At 45.2% G+C, this 20,425-nt stretch overlaps 1 protein-coding gene across 1 annotated transcript in view; it reads left to right on the plus strand.

Annotated features, from left to right (window-relative positions):
- LOC143975942 (uncharacterized) overlaps positions 1 to 17,984 on the plus strand; it is an 82,157-nt gene extending 64,173 nt beyond the window's left edge. The window contains exons 7-9 of the mRNA XM_077478473.1: positions 108 to 215; positions 12,621 to 12,714; positions 17,600 to 17,984. Of these exons, the coding sequence (XP_077334599.1) occupies positions 108 to 215; positions 12,621 to 12,714; positions 17,600 to 17,621 (224 nt within the window). The 3' untranslated portion in view covers positions 17,622 to 17,984. The remainder of the gene's footprint in view (positions 1 to 107; positions 216 to 12,620; positions 12,715 to 17,599) is intronic.
- Positions 17,985 to 20,425: the final 2,441 nt, after the last annotated feature.

The raw sequence follows: 20,425 nt of genomic DNA on the forward strand, positions 1-20,425 counted from the left end.
GGTAGTAACCAGCACTCAGGATCAAGTTGAATGCTTTACATATTGCAGCATGTGCATCTTCTCTCTCTTATTCTTCTCTCTCATGACTTACACATTTTGTTTTCCAGGTAATGAAGGAAACATAATTCAGAGAAATCAGTCCTTCTGTTATCTTCTGGAACTGGCGCAGTCCCTGGCATTTCTTGCATTTATATATTCCTTGTATTTCTCTCAATGTAAGTATTCATTTCTCCTTGTCTAAGTATAACTTTCCACAAGGGCCGCAAGAGCAGTTTCATTCATTTTTTTTTTCATTTTGGATAAAGTAAAGGAGGGTTATAACTCCATTTTAGTTTTTTAGTTATTTTTATTTAGTTTTTTTGCAATCTGTGTTCCGTTTGGAAGATTTCCCTTCACTTCCTGTCCCATAGCCAAACAGGAAGTTAGAGTAAATCCCTGCAGATTAAGGGAATCCATAAGGGCCCCCCAGGGTCATCAGAACTAGTGTCCTCATTGGAAGATTTCCCCTTTCTGGGGACAAACCAATCAATGGCCAAGCTGCAAATCTAAATGAAAATTTAGGTGCTCAGCTAAAAATGTTTTGCTTCTTACCAAACTAGCCTTAGACCCCTTTCACACTGGGGTGCTGGTGCGGCCGGTGCTAAGGCACCGCTATTTTTAGCGACGCTTTACTGTCGTTTTTGTGGGGTTTTCGGCCGCTAGCGGAGGTTAAAATGACCTGCTTTGCCGGCAGTTCTGCAGCAGTGCCCATTCAGTTTATTGGGCAGGAGCGGTTTAGGAGCGGTGTATACACGGCTCTTTCACTGCTCCAAAGATGCTGCTTGCAGGACTTTTTTTAGCGTCCTGCAAGCGCACCGCTCCAGTGGGAAGGCCCTCCGGCTTTCACACTGGAGAGACAAGAGAGGTGCTTTACAGGCGCTATGCAGACGCTATTTTTAGCGCTCTAGCGCCTGTAAAGCGACTCAGTGTGAAAGGGGTCTTAGCCCTTGTACACACGGTCGGACATTCTGCCAACCAAATCCGTTGGATTTTGTCCGACGGATTGTGTCCGAAACTGTTGTATACACACGGTCGGACCAAGTTGTCGGAAAATCCGATCGTTCAGAACGTGATGACGCTATTTCGTTACGACGGGACTACGTTCACGCTAGTAGCCAATAGCTTTGATGTAGGAATTTGATCTGAGCATGCGTGGCACTTTGTCCAATCAAAATTCTCTACACATGATCGAAGTATGTCCGATCGGACCAGTTTGTCGGAAAATATTTCCAACAAGTTGGAAAATTGGGTCCGATGGAAACAGTCAGATGCATACCACACACAGTCGGATTATCCGACAAAACGGTCCAATAGGACACATTCCGTCGGAATCTCCGATCGTGTGTACAAGGGCTTACAGTGTGTTCACAAATATCTATAGGGCAGGTAATAGAATAAGAGTGTAAATGTTTGTTTATTAAAAATCTTACAGACATAATAAAAACATATTTACATATATATAAAATAAATATATATTTAAACAAAAATAGATTACATAAGCATAGCAAAAACATAAAAAAAAACGAAATATACCAACCTAAACAAAGCCATAACCTCTACCTAAACACACCCTCAGGCTAAGAAACCATTACACATTTAATCCATGCATGCAACCCTTTTTCAAAAATACAATCTTATATAAAAATCTAGGGGACGTGAAATGACAGAAAGAAAAGCCGCACGCCTAGAGACTGACAGACAGCAGCTACGGGGACCTGACATTCCTCCACGCCTCTGTCCAGGCCCCCAGCTGCCACCTGTCCTTCTCAAGACCCCAAATCTTCCCAACCTCACCCAGAATGTCATGCACCACCACCTCGACAGGAAGGACTTTTATTCTGAATGGAAACCTGACACCGTGCATTCCATGTGAAGAAACGGACTACTGAGCTAACTAGAAAAAGTGTCTCAAAATCAAAATCCCGATGTGTCTCAAAGGCCCCGTACGACCACTCTGCATAACTCAATTGGGAAAGGAAAGGGATACCCAGAGCCTCACCCACCCGCTTGTAGACTTCTATATTGAAGGGGCACTGAAGCAAGAAGTGGTCCATTGTCTCCTCCACCCCCACCACATTCCACTCTTGGACAACCACGGTTCTCCGCAGAGCGATGCTTCATGTTTCCCTTTACATAGAGTCTGCCATGGAACGAGGGCCAGGCCAAATCTCGAGACTTTAAAGGGATTCTCTCTAGATTGAGCAAACGCAGACCCTCCCTCATAACAGGGTCCAGGCAATCCCTTAAGGCCAGTGGCTCACTAAAGGCAGATTCAACAACCCTCCTCTCCAGGTCCTTCCTAGGAAGAGACTTAATTTCCTCCGCTGTCACTCACCACTGCCGAAGCCTTTTCAGGCAAGGGACAACATAAGCCGGGAGCTCACCATGTTGGACCACCATTCTCCCATCTTCCCAGAAAAGGCCTAAACCAGGACTGAAAAATACCAACCCACCCAGGCAGTTCCTCTGCCAGCATGTTAGCAAAATTATGTTTCAAAAACATCATAGAAATAAAAACACTGGGTTGACCATACCTAGGCCACCTATCCACCTGGGAAGGTAAGTTATAGACCTCTTAACGAGATTCAGCTTGTTCCCCCATAACAGTTGGAAGAAACATCTGTAGATTCTTTCATAGAGAGACACTGGCAAAACACAAACAAAGCTGACATACAGAAATACCAGGATCAGGAACGTCTTAATCAGATCACTCCTTTCCCTGTAAGAGAGTTTCCAATCCTTCCAGCTGGAAACCTTTGCATCTGCATCTTGTTGCCTGCTTACCCAATTTGCGAGGCCGTAATCGCCAGGACTAAATTTGATGCCTAAAACAATTAATTTATCGAAATGGGGAGAACTAGTGCGCAAGACCACAATGTAAATGAAATAGGAAAGAAGCAGCCAAACATATATAAGTGATCCCACACAACTCAAGATGAAGATAAAATAAAATGAGATGTAGCGCTAACTAACCTGTAAAGCAGTATAGTAATCCGAATAAACATATATCAATAACCGATTCATAAATAATAATAATCAATAGCTAAATTAATAACGATCAATTAATAATAAATAAAGCAGCTAAATATTAAAGTGCTATAGTGGGTAAACAGAAACAAATAATTAGAATGGGCAATAATCAATAATCCTGCTTGTGAATAAATCTTCAAAAGTGTGATATTAAGTGCAATATTACGTGACACAGCTGAGTTAATGAAACATTTTTAAAAACGAAATATAAAATGTATATGTTTTTAATTTTTATATTTTATATTTCGTTTTTACATTTTTTTAAATATTTTATTAATATAGTGGTATTAATTGTCTATCTGTTAGAATTTGTTCTACCACTAGATGGCACTGGTGAGATTTTGCAGTTATTAAAGGGGTTGTAAAGGTTCATTTTTTTATTTTCTAAATAGGTTCCTTTAAGCTAGTGCATTGTTGGTTCACTTACCTTTTCCTTCGATTTCCCTTCTAAATTTTGTTTTCTTTGTCTGAATTTCTTACTTCCTGTTGCTCCTCAGTAAGCTGATCAGTAAGCTGTTCTGGCTGACTAAACACCGCTCGGATGATGGTGTGAAGTTTACTGAGGAGAAACCGGAAGTGAGAAATTCAGACAAAGAAAAAAAACATTTAGAAGGGAAATCGAAGGAATTGGTAAGTGAACCAACAATGCACTAGCTTAAAGGAACCTATTTAGAAAATAAAAAAACAAAGCTTTACAACCCCTTTAAGCTGATAGACTCTATTCTTAGTAGTTGTCATCAGTTAGATTAGTCTATATTGTTGGGATGTTCGTCCTACTATTGTCAGTAGATGGTATATAAAGGATTCTAGGATTATTTTAGAAGTGGGTGTTATTGCATTTCTATTAGATGTCACCAGCAAGCTTTAGATGTCTCCATTTCCTTATTCTTAGGAACTATTTTTAGAAGTGTCAACTATCACATTTCCACTGGATGTCATCAGTGAGTCTTGTAGGATTCTTTGTTGTCGTATATTTTTTTTCTTCCACCACCAGATGGCGTGTGCCACATGTTGTATATATTTAGCATGCGACTGATTTAGAAAACTATTATGCTGCAATTCTGATTACCGTAGCTTTTTAAGATTTATATTTACTCCGTAGTTTTTATTCAACATTCTATTAATCTTGAGGATGTTTTTATTGCTATTGGATTACAATTAAAGATAGGTAATTTTGTGTATTGCTGTTGCTATGACAGTGGAAGAGACTATATAAACTGGCATATCGACACCTGACCCTTTGATAAAGTCATGCGAACAGTGACACAACGCATCAGGGAGGAGCCAGGTGACCTCACTTTTTTTTTTAGGTAAGTTACTACTTGTGCTGGATTAATTTTTTTTTTTTTTAAATATTACACAATGGAGCCATCCTTCCCTTTTACCATATACCCTCACTGCATCTGCTGAGTTTTGGAGATCGAAGCTGTCTGCCGGATATCGCCTATCCCATTGAGGTGGCTACTGGAGATCGATCGACTGAGGAAATTTGTGTCTGTTGCTGATCCAAGCTCCACTTGGCCCACTGGGGGCCGCTGCTGGAGGTGAGAGGCTAGGGGAAACAGGTGGCGCACTCCGGATTGTGTTTGGATGGAACAGACATTATTCATTTTTGCACATCGATCGTTTTTTTTGCACTTGCACTTTTTCTTTGAACTGTCGTAAGAAGATCTGACCACTGTAGCTGGGAGTTCTATTAAATGGTTCACTAGATTTTTGTTTCAATTATTAATTGCACAGTATTGGATTTTCCTTTCTTTTTTGGACTTTTCACACTCAGCTGTGTCACGTAATATTGCACTTTTGTAGATTTATTCACATAGCAGGATTATTGATAATTGCACTTTTGAAGATTAATTATTTGTGTCTGTTTACCCAATATTGCACTTTAATATTTAGCTGCTTTATTTATTATTAACTGTTCGTTATTAATCTAACTATTGATTATTATTATTTATTAATCGGTTCTTGATATATATTTATTTGGATTACTATATTGCTTTACAGGTTAGTTAGCGCTACATCTCATTTTATTTTTATAAAACTTTCATTTCCTGTCGGGGCTCTGGGAAGACTTCAGGAAGCTAGAAGCTGTCGCCTTCCTCACCCATCCAAAATAACTCCACTTTTATCCTGATTGATTTTTAAGCCAGATGCCTCAGCATACAGCTTCATCACCGATACCACCTCCTCTGTCCCAGAGATGAAAACAGACACGTCATCAGCATAGGCCACGACCCTCTGAGGAGGTTCACCAGGAATACCCAAAGGCACTCCGCACAGCGGTCCGATCTCTAACCTCCAGATGAAGGGATCGATTGCGAGCACGTATAGCAAAGGACTCAAATGACACCCCTGACGCACACCCAAGCCAATCTCTAAGGGCTGTCCGATCCAACTATTCACAAGCATGAAGCTTTAAGCCCCTCTGTACAAGGTCTTCAGCCAATCGATAAACCCCCCTCCAGGCCATACTTGCCAAGAAGCAGCCACAGGTACTCATTATTGACCTAATCAAAAGCTTTAGCCTGATCCAATGCCAGCAAGTACTTCCTCCAGCCTGCAGCCCTGCACTGCACCAAGGCCACCCGGACAGCTAACACCGCATAAAAAGTGCTTCTACCCTGAAGTGAACAGTGCTGGTGGCTGGAAAGTAGATTGCCCGCTACAGACGATAAATGACAGAAAATTATTTTTGGCAGTATCTTCCTATCAACATTGAGAAGGCTAATGGGCCGCCAATTCTCAAAGAATCCTTAACCTTTGACAGAAGAATAACCACAGATTGACGCATGGAGGGAGAGAGCGAACCCTCGACCAGACAGCCATTAAAAGCCTCCACCAAATATGGGACCAGAGTAACATTAAAAAGTCCTTATAAAACTTGACTGTCAATCCATCTGGCCCAGCCTACTTCTTAATGGCAAGCTTATCAATAGCCTTAACCACCTCATCTGCTGTGTTGTCCTCTGTCAAACTCACAAGAGAACTGCCATTTCCCAGTCCTGGAATAGAATCCAGAAAACCTGATATGCCTGCCCGATCAAAGTCCCTCCTGCCCAGGAGGTGAGCATAATATGACCTGGTGGTTTCCAGGATCCCCGACTTGGACTTCGTCAAGGATCCCGTACTGTCAACAAGGTCTACAACTGACTTAACTGCTCTACCTTGTTTGCAATTCTGGTAAGGGTCGGGCGAATGATACTTCCCATAATCCCTTTCCAGGACCGAAGAGGCCTGCTTGTCATATTGACACTCCCTGAGCAAGAGTTTAACCTCAGAAATCATCCTTGGATCTCCATTATTTGACACAAGCCCATCAAGCTTCCTCCGTAGATGCTGGTAGGTGGCATACTTATCAAGCTGTTTATTTCTTCCTATGGCCCCGAAAAACCCAACGATCCTTTGTTTTCTAAGCTCCCACCAGTCTGACTTACTGCTGCAAAAGTCCATGATTGATACCTGTGCCTGAAAAAAATCCTCAAAAGATTGACTCACCTTCGTCCAGGAGTGCCGAATTTAGCTTCCAGGTACCCTTCCCCCTAGGTGGTGTATCGCTATTCAGAGTCACAGAATACAGTGATCGGAAAACTCCACTGCCTGACCCACTGGTGCTGAGAAGGTAGGGTTCCCCTTTAAAATAAACCTATCTATTCTACTCTGACTACTACCTCAATGAAAAGTGAATCCCGTGTTGCCTGGGCAGCATTGAATCTGCACATCAACCAGACCTGCCTCTCTAGCTATTTTGTTAAAAAAAAAAAAGCCGCCACAGTCCAGCCTGGCTCCGGTACCATCCCTGTCCTTAGTCCTAGTGACGGTGTTGAAATTATCACCGAAAACAACTTGCTGGGCTATAAAAAGAAAAGGATTGATCTTCATGAAGAGGCTTTTTCCCACTCTGGGGCCCATATATGTTGATCAGGCGCAGGTCCTGCCCCCCCATGGAGAAGTCTAAGACCATGCATCTCCCCATTTCTACCTCAATGATCCACCCACAGGTTACCAGGCTGGAAAAAAGTAGCGCAACTCCAGTGTAAGGCTCGGCTGCAAGAGACCGGAAGGAGGGGCTGCGCCTCCATTACTTCTTTGCCAGATGAATATCGGCCAACTAGACAACCGGGCCTCTTGAAAAAAGAAAACATCACCATCAAACGTGCTGAGCAAAAATAAGGCCATGTTATGAGCATTTACTGATTTTATACTGGCGACATTAATGGTCGCCACCTTCAGTGGAGTGGGAACCGCCATTAGGATAATTGAGGTATACGTTTCTTAGCCTGCTTATCCCCCTCCCTACCCGGAGACCCTACATGCTTCAATGTCCCTTGTGATTCCTCCTCCATAGAAATCACTGACTCGTCACCAGAAGCTCTTACACCCTCCACCTCAGAAAACACCTCAAAAGCATTTGCCACCTCCACCCTCCTAGGTTAAGGAGCTTTGATATCCTTCCTCTTTTTTTCCGCCTCCAACCATTCCATATCCTCATTCAACAATCCCGATGGCAGAACCCCCGCCCCCCAGGACATCCTCAGCCAAAACCCCCCATTAACTCCTCCCCCACATCATTCACCCCAACTTCCACATCTTTCACCCTGACTTCCACATCATTCACCTTGCATTCTGCACCAACCACTCTCATTCCCTTCCCCTTTCCACCTCCCCCCCACCATCATCCAATCCGTCAATCACTCACTTCACCCCTCGGTGTGTGCTGACCTTCAACCACACTTCTGCCATGCCGAGGAGGAGGTATTGGCACCACCATACACGCTGGTCCAGCACCCTCCACTACTTTCACCACACTAGGAGAAACAATAGGTGCAGACACAGACTTGACAACCACACTTTCTGATACTGACTGGGGAACCACAGCCTGGGGGGGGGGGGGGGGTACTGACACCACAGATGGCCTCACAGACACAGATTCTGACGGGACAGTGACACTAGGATCCCCTGGTACAACCTCTGCCAACCCAGACTCTTCTCTATCTAGGCGGAAGAATTCCTCCACTAACTCAGGCTTATTATGCAAAGCCTCAGGGCACTGGCTATAAGGGTGACCAACCTTATCACAAAGCTTACATTTAATGATCCTACAGTCCCTTGCCAGATGCCCCAATTCCTGACACAAAGGACATTTCTGTTCTGGACAGGAGAAATGTCCCTTGACTCCACATTGTGGCACAGCTTAGGTTGACCAGTGTAGAAGGCGGTAATCCTATCTCTACCAATAAAGGCAGAGGAAGGCAAATGCTTGACCACATTCTCACACACACGCAACCTCGTTGAGACCTGTCACCTGTCCAGATTCCTCTATCATCCACAATCTTTTTTAGGGGACACAACGTTTCACCAAACCTCCTCAACCAGACCCATAAATCCTGGTGGGGGTATAGACTCATTAATAGTCAGGATTAGGGATGAGCCGAACACCCCCCGGTTCGGTTCGCACCAGAACTTTCGAACGGACCCCAAATTCGTACGAACGTTAGAACCCCATTGAAGTCTATGGGACTCGAACGTTCAAAATTAAAAGTGCTAATTTTAACGGCTAATATGCAAGATACTGTCCTAAAAAGGGTTTGGGGACCTGGCTCCTGCCCCAGGGGACATGGTTCAATGCAAAAAAAAGTTTTAAAAACTGCCGTTTTGGCGGGAGCACTGATTTTAATGACGATTAAAGTGGAAAAAAAAGTGAAATATTCCTGTAAATATGGTGCCTGGGGGGTGTCTGTAGTATGCCTGTGAAGTGCCACGTGTTTCCCGTGTTTAGAACAGTCCCTGCACAAAATGACATTTAACGGAAATAACACCATTTAAAGCTGCTTGCGGTATTAATGTTATATCTGGTTCCTGCAATATGGTTGAAAATCATTGAGAAAAATGGCATGGGTAGCCCTCCCTGCCCATTACCAGCCCCTTTTGGGTCTTGTACGCATATTAAGGGGAACCCCGTACCCATATTAAAAAAAGGAAATGCGTGTGGCCCCCAGGACCTATATACTCAGAACAGCAGTATACAGGCGGGGGAAACAAGACAGGGACTGTGTAGGTTTGTTGTGTTAAGTTGAATCTGTTTGTAATTTTCAACTGGTACATTTTTAACCACTTGCTTACTGGGCACTTAAACCCCCCTCAGTCCCAGACCAATTTTCAGCTTTCAGCGCTGATGCCCTTTGAATGACAATTGCGCAGGCATACAACACTGTACCCAAATGAAATTTTTATCATTTTTTTCGCACAAATGGAGCTTTCTTTTGGTGGTATTTAATTACAGCTGGGAGTTTTATTTTTTGCTAAACAAACAAAAAAAGATGCAAAAAAAAATAAAAAAAATCATGTTTAATAGTTTGTTATAAAATTTTGCAAACAGGTCATTTTTCTCCTTCATTGAAGTGCGCTGATGAGGCGGCACTGATAGGCTGCACTGGTGGGCACTGATAGGCTGCACTGGTGGGCACTGATAGGCTGCATTGGTGGGCACTGATAGGCTGCACTGGTGGGCACTGATAGGCACTGATAGACATAGTTAAGGCGGCACTAATAGGCACAGATAAGGTGGCACCGATGGGCACAGATAAGGCGGCACTGATGGGCAAAGACGGGCACAGATAAGATGGCACGGATGGGTGGCACTAAGGGGCACTGATAGGTACCACTGATAGATGGGACTGCTGGGCACTGATAGGTGGCACTGATAGGTGGCTCTCACTAGCTATATAGGTGAGGTGAATATAGCGGTGTATACTGCGGTCAGGGCACGCAGACAACAACCACTACACAACAGCAAGATCGAAAATCGGCCGAAAACGATCGGTGTGTACTGGGTTGAAGTTACACAGAACACCCACTGCTTCAGACGCCAACACACTACACAAGGCTGCCGCGCTGGCGGCCTTATATAGTGTGGGGCGTGCACTACACAGCCTGAGCTATGATTGGCCACAGGCATCCTGCCTGTGGCCAATCATGGCTCTCCTCGCTGCTGGTGCTGCGATTGGCCAAGCATGCGGGGTCGCAGTGCATGCTTGGCCAATCGATGAGCTTCGTGTTCGAGTCGAACATACGTTCGACTCGAACATCGGCTGCTCGCCCGTTCGGCGAAGTCCGAACGTTTTGGTCCGTTCGTGGCAAATTCGTGTGGCTCGGCTGGTTCCTATGAATATGATTTGTCATTTGTGTGTCCAGAATCACTGGATCTGTTTTGGGAGCGGTTTGAGCATGTGTATAGGGCCCAGCCGAACTGGAAGGGGCTCGTCCCTAAGGTAATCTCACTATAGCCCTTCATAAAAAATGTGACTATCCCGACTAGGGATGAGCTTCGTGTTCGAGTCGAACATACGTTCGACTCGAACATCGGCTGCTCGCCCGTTCGGCGAAGTCCGAACGTTTTGGTCCGTTCGTGGCAAATTCGTGTGGCGCTCACGGCCCACAATGCACTGCGATGGCACAGTGCATTGCTGGCTCATGATTGGCCAAGCATGCGGGGTCGCAGTGCATGCTTGGCCAATCATGAGCCAGCAATGCACTGTGCCATCGCAGTGCATTGTGGGCCGTGAGCGCCACACGAATTTGCCACGAACGGACCAAAACGTTCGGACTTCGCCGAACGGGCGAGCAGCCGATGTTCGAGTCGAACGTATGTTCGACTCGAACACGAAGCTCATCCCTAGTCGGGATAGTCACATTTTTTATGAAGGGCTATAGTGAGATTACCTTAGGGACGAGCCCCTTCCAGTTCGGCTGGGCCCTATACACATGCTCAAACCGCTCCCAAAACAGATCCAGTGATTCTGGACACACAAATGACAAATCATATTCATAGGAACCAGCCGGACTGATAAGAGCATAAATATCCTCCGCCTTAAATCCCATGGCTAGGATCCTATCAACAACCACCTTCCTGATAGGTGGAACACCTTCTCCTTTCCATCTGAGCTGTACCACATTCAATGGAAGAAGCACCTTTAGGTGAAAGTCCTGCAACTGGCTCCCTTCCACCAGCAGCATGATTTTGTCCCGACCCAGCCTTAGCATAGTTCCTAACTGGGACAGATGACACATTAACTGGCTGCATAATAATATTAACTAGCTGTATAGGAACCTCTGAAATCAGGCTTGGCAATTCACCCACCACCTGATCTTCCCTCCTCCCTTCCAGCAAAGCAGTCCCGCTCACCATAGTCCCAGAAGTGCCATAATTACCGGCAGTCCTGTTATTAAGTACATCAGCTATTTTAGTGTCCATGTGACATTCCTGCTCTGTGATTTTAGTGTTTATGTGGGACTCCTGCTCTTTCTTCTCACAGACAACAGGAACTCCTTTGTCAGGATTGACACCATCTCCTCCTGCATTCCCTGCCAATTGCAAGGATCTATTGACTCTTTGTCTGTAGCAGCAATTACAGGAATGGCATCCATACACGGAGAGATATTCTCAACAAACATTCCTTCACCAGCATTTTTCCTGAACTGAAACAGCCTGTCCTCCATTTGCAGACACTGTAGCACTGCCGCCATCTTGATCAGACTTAACAAATTAAAATGTTTCCACAACTTTCTCCCTTACAGGCTGAGGGATGACATCCTCACTCAAGGGAGATTTCATTTCTGTAATGCCTGCAGCAATCCGCCATTTTCCTCAACCTCCTCCTGAGATGACCCAGTCTGGTGGGGAGGGAGGGGGGCAGATACTGACTCAGACACGACAGATCCTGAGAAAGGGGTAGTACTGGGGCCACCATGTGAATCTACCTCCTTACCCCCCCATCCATACTGTAGCCATTGCTCTGGCATCCACCCTCTAGCTGGTACTTGCACAGGCACTCGCCTTCATCTGTTGGAGTCTCTCCTCATTCTCATATTTTTCTCTAAAAACACTGCTGCTTTCCTTCAGAGAAGTGGCCAGCTTCTCCTGCTTCTTCAATGCCTCCCCCAGAGACTTTAGCTTGGAGTCTGCCCTCCTACTGCTCCCAGACTTACTGTGCAGAGATTTCTTTTTCCTGAAATCCACTTTCAGGACAGGAAGTTTCTGTTCCTCCTTGGTAATACAGCAAAGTCTGTTCACCACTTTATCCTGGAATGCTAATAAGGACTCCCCTTGCATGGGGACAGGCCCAGGATCCACTGTAGCATTAGTACATGGTGTAGGCCTCAGTGCCTCTGGGGAGACTCCACCTTCGTCTTTCCCAACATGGTCCATGCCTGCTGGGAAAAAGCCTGCAAGAGATGCCCAGGATTGCTGTTTCTCTCAGCTGAGACCAAAGCAGAGTGAGCTAGCAGCACCTTGCAAAACAGCACCACCCGGTGAAGAAGCTCCACTGGTACAGAGACTGATGTGACCGGCTTAGTGTTCTCTGTACAGCGCTGCAGTATATGTCAGAGCTATATAAATGTATAATACTAATAGTGTGTGACTGTGGGGGGACATTAGAGTATAAGTTCCTCTGCTTTACTGATGTGACTGGTTGAACATTAAAAATAAAAATATTTAAAGGTCATCATCATGATTCCCTATTCAGTAATCATTCTTCTTTGATCTCCAGATGTGGCAACTCATTTGGTTTGGGTCCTGGTTGCCTCCCTTCTGATCTCCGTGATTTTGCAAATCGTGATATTCATTCTATGTCGTAAGTACTGGTAAGTACTGTACTATCAAATCACAGTCCCTGATGGCACTATAATAGATATCTCTGCCTGAGCTATTACCAAGCCTTGTCAAAACTCAATGTTACCCACGCACACATTCAAGAAAAACAGCTTTTTAGTGATGCTGGGTGCTGTAATGATCATGGGCTGGAAAACGTGGATTATCCAAGTGAAGAAAATGTCATCAGCACAGCAAGGATTCCTCTATGGGTCCAAAGCTTTATTTTGTGGTCACATGGTAGATATACAGCAACGTTTCAGAGCCACACAGAGCCCTTCATCATTTAGGTAGCAAAAGAGGGGATGCCTTATGACATGGGTGGAGCTGACCCAGTCATTTGCCTGACGAAGGGGCCCTTCGTGACTCCGAAACATTGCTGTATATTTATCATGTGACCACGAAATAAAGCTTTGGACTCTTTCGAAGGAATCCTTGCTGTGCTGATGACATTTTCTTCACTTTGATTACCAAGCCTTGGGCACATCACAAAGATTACCTATTGCCAGGTTTGGACCTAGAGAACATACTGCCATGGCACAATTCAGCAGATGATTGATAAAGCTCCACCCATTTCATGAGGCATCCCCTCTTTTGCTGCCTAAAGTACTAAGCTACTACCCAGTGGTGTAACTAGAACCTTCAGGGCCCCCGATGCAAGAAACCATGAAGGGCCCCCCTGAACCCCAGTATGGGCCCTTCCCTCCAAGTCCGGTGGTAGAACTCCAGGGCGTGGTCACAGGTATGACCTTTGTGAGCCCTGTAGTTCCACCACTGGCATCAGTAATTATTTTTTATTATTTTAAAAAAATTTTTAGGTGCTCCATTGGGGGACTGTCCCTAGGCAGGATGGGATCCCCGTCCCCAGAAGAGATGAGGTCCTTTTCTCCAGGGCAGATGAAGTTACTGCCCCCAGGTGAGAAGGGGTCCCTGTCCCCAGGGGAGATGGGGGTCCCTGTCCCCATGTGAGAAGGGGCCCCTGTCCCCAGGGAGAGATGGAGGGCGTAAGTAATGGTGTGTGGGGGATGGGGTCCTCTCATTCACCATGACCAAGCTGCAGGCCGCGCACTCATACATGTTGGCCTGGGCTCCATCCAGTGCGCTGGACGGGTGATCAGCATATCTCCCAGAAAGACCTTTCCTCATCTGTGTATGATGGAGGGGGGCTGGCAGACAAGCCGGCAGTGTCCTCCGGGGGGCTCTCATAGGGCTGCACTGCATTTGTGTGCTTAAAGTTTGTTTACCTGGGAGAAGTATGCAGTGCAGTGTGGGCCGGACTCAGGGTGCTGGGGAGAACAGACAACAGACTGAGTGGCAATGCATGGAGCAGGAAAGGGGTACTCTGAGGAGCCGGCAGGACACAGGTCATGCAGGGAATGCACAAATAAAGAGCAGCCAGTGTGATAGTCGAGCATGGAGCTCTGCTAGACACCCTCCACCTCCAGCCACCCGTGTGCATGGTGCACTGGTACCCCTAGCTGCCTATGCTGCTGTCGGCCATATGTAGAGGGGGCTGCATGGGCCCCCTGCAGCACAGGGCCCAGTTGCGGTCGCAACTGCTGCACCCCCTATAGTTACGCCCCTGCTACTACCCTTCTGAAGTATGTCTAGGGAGAAAAATATCAGTACATCTCTCTCTAACATGTGCACATTTCTCCATGGTTCATGACTTTTAAAATCCTGCAATACAATAAAAACTGTTGATTCTGTCACAAATCCAATGAGCCCCTTACTTCCTGTAGTGAGCTGACAACACTGAGCCTGCTGCACTGAAATCCCATGTAGGGTTGTCAGCCCTGCCCAATTTTCTTCTGATACACCAAAGAACACCCCCCCCCCCCTCCTCAGCTTCATAACATAAAGGGAAGGTGTTCTGCAGTCCAAAAACGAAGCCTATCCAAGCTACGAAATGTCTTCAACATTACAGATTTTCATATAAGGTTCTTCTTCCGTGATGTTTCATGCTTTGCAAGTCATCTGATAGCTCTTGTGGATGATAACCAAAAGTACAATGCTGTGCATTTATAAAAAAAAAAAAAAATACTTAGCAATTCATCCAATGAAAGTGTATAAACATTGGTTGTTTGTGAACTAGGGGAAAAAAACAATTGTTGTTAGACTAGTTCCTGTGCTGGTTGAACTTTTTCATTGATTTAATTTCAAAATACTGCATTTGGCCACTAGGTGGTACTAAGTTGTTAGGGTAATTCCCATGATCCTTAGTGCAATCTAGTAGCCATAATGAATCAATGGAGCATGTTCAATGCTATGAAGCCGATTTTATGATACTGAGCACCATCTAGTGGCCAAATGCGGAATTTTCAATTTCTTAACGAATTGGCACAGAACAAATGTACATACACTTTCACTGTCCAAATTGCTATGCAAACTATTTAGAAATAAGCTTCTATATATTTTATTTATAATTATTATTATTATTATTATTATGAAAGCAGGCGCCTACTTTGAAGTATGATCGGCAGGTACACATCGGACATTAACACTAGACTGACCTATTACACAGAGCTGGTTATCCACTTTACATGCAGGGCTACCATCGGACCATACTGTCCTCCAATAAATGACTTGCTGAGAAAGAGGATGGCAAGGCGGCACTGGGACCACGATTATGAATGCTGTATGAGCAGATGACAGCAAATCTCCTCTTGAGCGGAGTCATCATTATTTCCAAATAAATTTATGGCCACATTTGTCATTAGATCTGGAGCTGTACTAGAAATAATTAATACTCTAAAAATATACACTATATATTACCAAAAGTATTGGGACGCCTGCCTCTACACGCACATGAACTTTAATGGCATCCCAGTCTTAGTCCGTAGGGTTCAATATTGAGTTGGCCCATCCTTTGCAGCTATAACAGCTTTAACTCTTCTGGGAAGGCCGTCCACAAGGTTTAGGAGTGTGTCTATGGGAATGTTTGACCATTCTTCCAGAAGTGCAGTCTACACTCTAATTCATTCCAAAGGTGTTCTATCAGGTTCAGGTCAGGACTATGTGCAGGCCAGTTAAGTTCCTCCACCCCAAACTCGCTCATCCATGTCTTACCGATTATATATATGATCTTCTATCTCTAGACAGGTCATAAGGGCTTGAGGGAAAGAAAAAAAACATCCAATAATAGATTGTCAGAAAATGTCTCCAGCCCAGTGGCAGAATTACCAGGGTCGCAACAGTTGCAACAGGGCCCTGGCATTCTGTCACTGTGGGGGGCCCCAGCAGAGTTGCTATCCACAGGGCTCTGAGTAGAGAGCGTGTCTCGCATGTAACAGCAGCACAGAGACACCGGCATTGACATTATATTTCCCCCTCGTCCGTCCTCTCTCTCTCGCGTGGGATGACAGAGGACACACAGCTGATCTGCTCCCCCTTCTCCCCCCTCCCCTCTCCTGTGTGCTCCGCAGGCAGTCAAGTGTGAATCTAAGGAGCTCACATTTCCCATGGAGCACACAGGAGAGAGGAGGGGGGGAGAAGGGGGAGCAAATCAGCTGTGTGTCCTCTGTCATCCCGTGTGAGAGAGGACGGACGAGGGGGAAATAAAATGTCAATGCTGGTTTCTCTGTGCTGCTGTTACATGAGAGACATGCTCTCCACTCAGAGCCATGCAGTCCTAAGAAGACAGAGGACTCTGATGGGCACTTACTTGGGACACTGATAGAGGACTCTTATGGGCCCTGATCGAAGACACTGATAGAAGAACCTGATAGGGGACACTGATAGGGGACACTGATGGGGGACACCGACACCGACAGAAGGCACTGATAGGGGGCACTGATTTGGGGCACCGATAGAAGACACTTATAGGGGACACTGATAGAAGACACTGATAGGGGACACTGATAGAAGACACTGATAGAAGGCACTGATAGGGGACACTGGTAGAAGGCACTGATGGGGGACACTGATGGGAGGCACTGGTGGGCACTAATAGGATTTATTGATAGGGGGCACTGATAGGAGGCATTGATGGGCATTTTTAGGTGGCACTGATGGGCATTGATGAGCTCTGGGGACACTGATGGAAGGCACTGGTAGGGGACACTGATGGGAGGCACTGGTGGGCACTAACAGAAGGCACTGATAGGATTTATTGATAGGGGGCACTGATAGGAGGCATTGATGGGCATTTATAGGTGGCACTGATGGGCATTGATGAGCTCTGTTCGGCAGAACTCATAGGCTGCACTTGAGGGCACTGAGGAACACTGATAGGCAGTATTGATGAGCAGCATTAATGAGCACTGATAGGTAACACTTGTAGGCGGCATTGATGGGCACTGATAGGCGTCCATGGACACCCTCCCAAAATTGAAAGCACGGAGGCTTGGATGGAAGGGGGGCCCATCATGGTTTTTTGCACCGGGGACCTGAAGGTTCTAGTTATGCCTCTGCTCCAACCGCTCACTCCCAAGGGATCAAGGATCTTATAATAGTCCTCCACCAAACGTCCTCTCGTTAAATTGTGTATAGGGACATGGAAAAACGAAGTGCTCCAATAGCATAAAATCTTTTTATATTGTTTATTCAAATATTTATTAAAATATTTAAATCGCACTTCATCAACTACATCAAGCTGAGAATAATAGCGCTAAACAGTAAATTTCCTCGCCGGCAGTAAAACAAAGGCCCCTACTCCCGGGATCGCAAAAACGCAATGACGTCAGTATGTAGCTTCTTCCCTGCGCGTTTTGTCATACGCGACAATGTTATGGCCACATTTATTAATGTTGTGATTGGTTTCAAGGATTAAGGCTGCTCACCATGACTTTTCTTTCATGTATTTATGATACCATTTTATAATCAATTACCATTAATAAATTTTAACATCAATTTTTAATGATGTACTTTGTTGCTTAGGCCTGAAGAAAAGATCTACTAACCTGAAGGAAAAGCCTGCATTGGATACTGATGGTCTGCTATGAAATTACTTTAAAAAAACAAAAACAAAGTTTGACGGTTAGATGCCTGGGAGGGTCTCCTACGTCTTCATTCTTCTATGCACTTTTTTATATCCGTTGTTTTGTGAGACACATACAAAGACGGCAGTAGTTTTTTTATTTTTTTATTTTTATCTAACATGTAGCTATGATTACAAACCCTCTTTTTTGTCTTGTTGGATGGAACCAACAAATTCTTGCATTATTTGAAGGGAAATGAATGCTGCCCTATATATATTGTTATTATATTTCAGTTACTGTACATTGTTGCATTTAATATATTATATTTAATGTGTTTGATTTTATTTACATTGTTGCATTTGATCAATTTCATGACATGTGTTTAAGTGTAAGTTTATTTACATTGTTGATGTGTTTTATATTTTATTTTGTTCCCCTCCCCAGGGCTGAAGTCAAACCACAGAATGGTCCTTATTGACATTTCCCTCTCTGTGTAGTAAGAAGCAATTGCTAATCTATTTTAGCAATGTACATTTAGGCCCTTTCACATGGGGCAGACTCCGCTTTGCTCAGGGGGTGATCTGTCTGCTGATGCCGCGCTGAACAGAGCAGAGCGGGCAGATGGCAGGGTCGTGCCTGCTTATGCAGAAGGGCAGAATGGACAAGGACACAGCCTGTCCTGGCCTATGAGTGATCCGATGTAAACAGACCGGCTGTCTATTTACACTCAACTGCCCTCCAATCCAATCCACCCAGACAGAGGGCAACGGATCTCCTTCTGTTCATTGGAGGTAGGCGTGTAGGGCTGAAGGGGGCAGGTGATGGACTTTACACCATGTTCCCCATTAACTCATTAAATGCCAAGTTTGAGTCACATGAGAGGACTACCCTGGGGTGGGTTCTTCTCGGGTACACTAGGTACCTTGAATAGGGTCACTCTCCTGCACCTGGGGTACTTTTACTTGTGCTGTATACATCAAAGCTCCAGGACAAGACTAAGGCTGCTTTCAGGGAATACTCAACCTTAAGGTGGGCCTCGAACATTAAGATATGGCCAAACACCATGTAGACTTAAGCAATAAGCTGTCATCCAGTTAACTCTCTAGTTCTCGTGTCAGTGTACACCATGACTATAGACTTTTACATTTAGGAGGGATACGCTAAGCCTGTGCCTACTCCACTCGTCCAGCTTATCTCCGCTACCTTACTCCCAGTAAAGGAATGGAGTCTCACCAAACGCCTCGTGCCGACTCCATGCATGCTCTTCCTTAACTCTTTCCTTTTACTATTCCTTGTACACCATAACTATAGACTTTTGCATTTAGGAGGGTCACGCCGAGCCTCTTCCCACTCCACCTGTCCAGCTCATCTCTGTTACCCCAATCCCAGTAATTGAATGGAATCCCACCAAGCACCTTGCGCTGACTCCACGTGTTCTCTTCATTCTCCCTTTCTTTCCACCATTTCTAACTGTAGGGGGGGGTGGGCTCACTACAACATGACAGAGATCACTGCTCCCGATGACAGGGAGCAGTAGATCTCTGTCATGTTGCTAGGCAGAACAGGGAAATGCCTTGTTTACATAGGCATCTCCCCGTTCTGCCGCTCCACGACACGATCGAGGGACACTGGCAGACATCGAGACTGCGGGACCCGCGGGCACAGTCACGCAGTACCTGGCGGGCGCATGTGCGCCCACTAGCCCACAAATTAAAGGGGACGTACCTATACGCCCATTTGCCTACCGCTGCCATTGTGACGACGTAAATCGGCATGCATACACCCAAGCACTTAAAATCCCCCTACGATAAAGTTTTGGGCCCGCTCAACACTCCCACATGCACGTACTATAAGTATGAATGTAAATGCACATACATGTCAGGGGCACCCATGCACATAAATGTCGGGAGCACCCATGCACATAAATGTCGGGGCACCCATGCACATAAATGTCGGGGGCACCTATGCACATAAATGTCGGGGGGCACCCATGCACATAAATGTCAGGGGCACCCATGCACATAAATGTCGGGGGGCACCCATGCACATAAATGTCGGGGGGCACCTATGCACATAAATGTCGGGGGCACCCATGCACATAAATGTCGGGGGGCACCCATGCACATAAATGTCGGGGGGCACCCATGCACATAAATGTCGGGGGCACCCATGCACATAAACGTCGGGGGCACCCATGCACATAAATGTTGATTACACTACATATGTTACAAATCACCGCACATGCCGAGTGAAATCAATAATTATAGGCCCATTATTCATGGTTATTTTGAAAAGGATAACCTATAGGGTTTTTTTTAGAGCACTGCCTATTTCAAATTCGGGGTACTGAAGTATGTCTCTATTTCACAGAGCACACGCAATTTTAAGGCTTGATATCTATTTACTCAACGCAATCTCATCTTTTTATACTTTACCAAAAATTGGGTAATATATTACATTTATGTGCCTTACAATTAACTTGAGTGTATTTTTTTTACTGACCTGTTGTGTTTCATGAACTGTAGTGCTAATATCGTATAACATAAAAAACTGGAGCTACCACTATGTTATTCTCTAGGATTTCTGCTTTCAGAAAATACTGTATGTTTCATATATGTTTGGGAATTTACTTCAATCTTCAGGCCAAAAATGTGTGGGAAAAAAAAAAAAGCAAAAATGACTCTGGCAGCGAAAGGGTTAAAGGGAAGCTGAGGGTTGTAGTTCTACAAGAAAAGAAAGGAAAAGAAACTTGAGTTTAACCACTTGCCTACCGGGCACTTTCACC

Source organism: Lithobates pipiens, unplaced genomic scaffold (assembly GCF_037356315.1).
Source record: "Lithobates pipiens isolate NorthernLeopardFrog02 unplaced genomic scaffold, aLitPip1_a1.2 Scaffold_13, whole genome shotgun sequence".
Taxonomy (NCBI): Eukaryota; Metazoa; Chordata; class Amphibia; order Anura; family Ranidae; genus Lithobates; species Lithobates pipiens.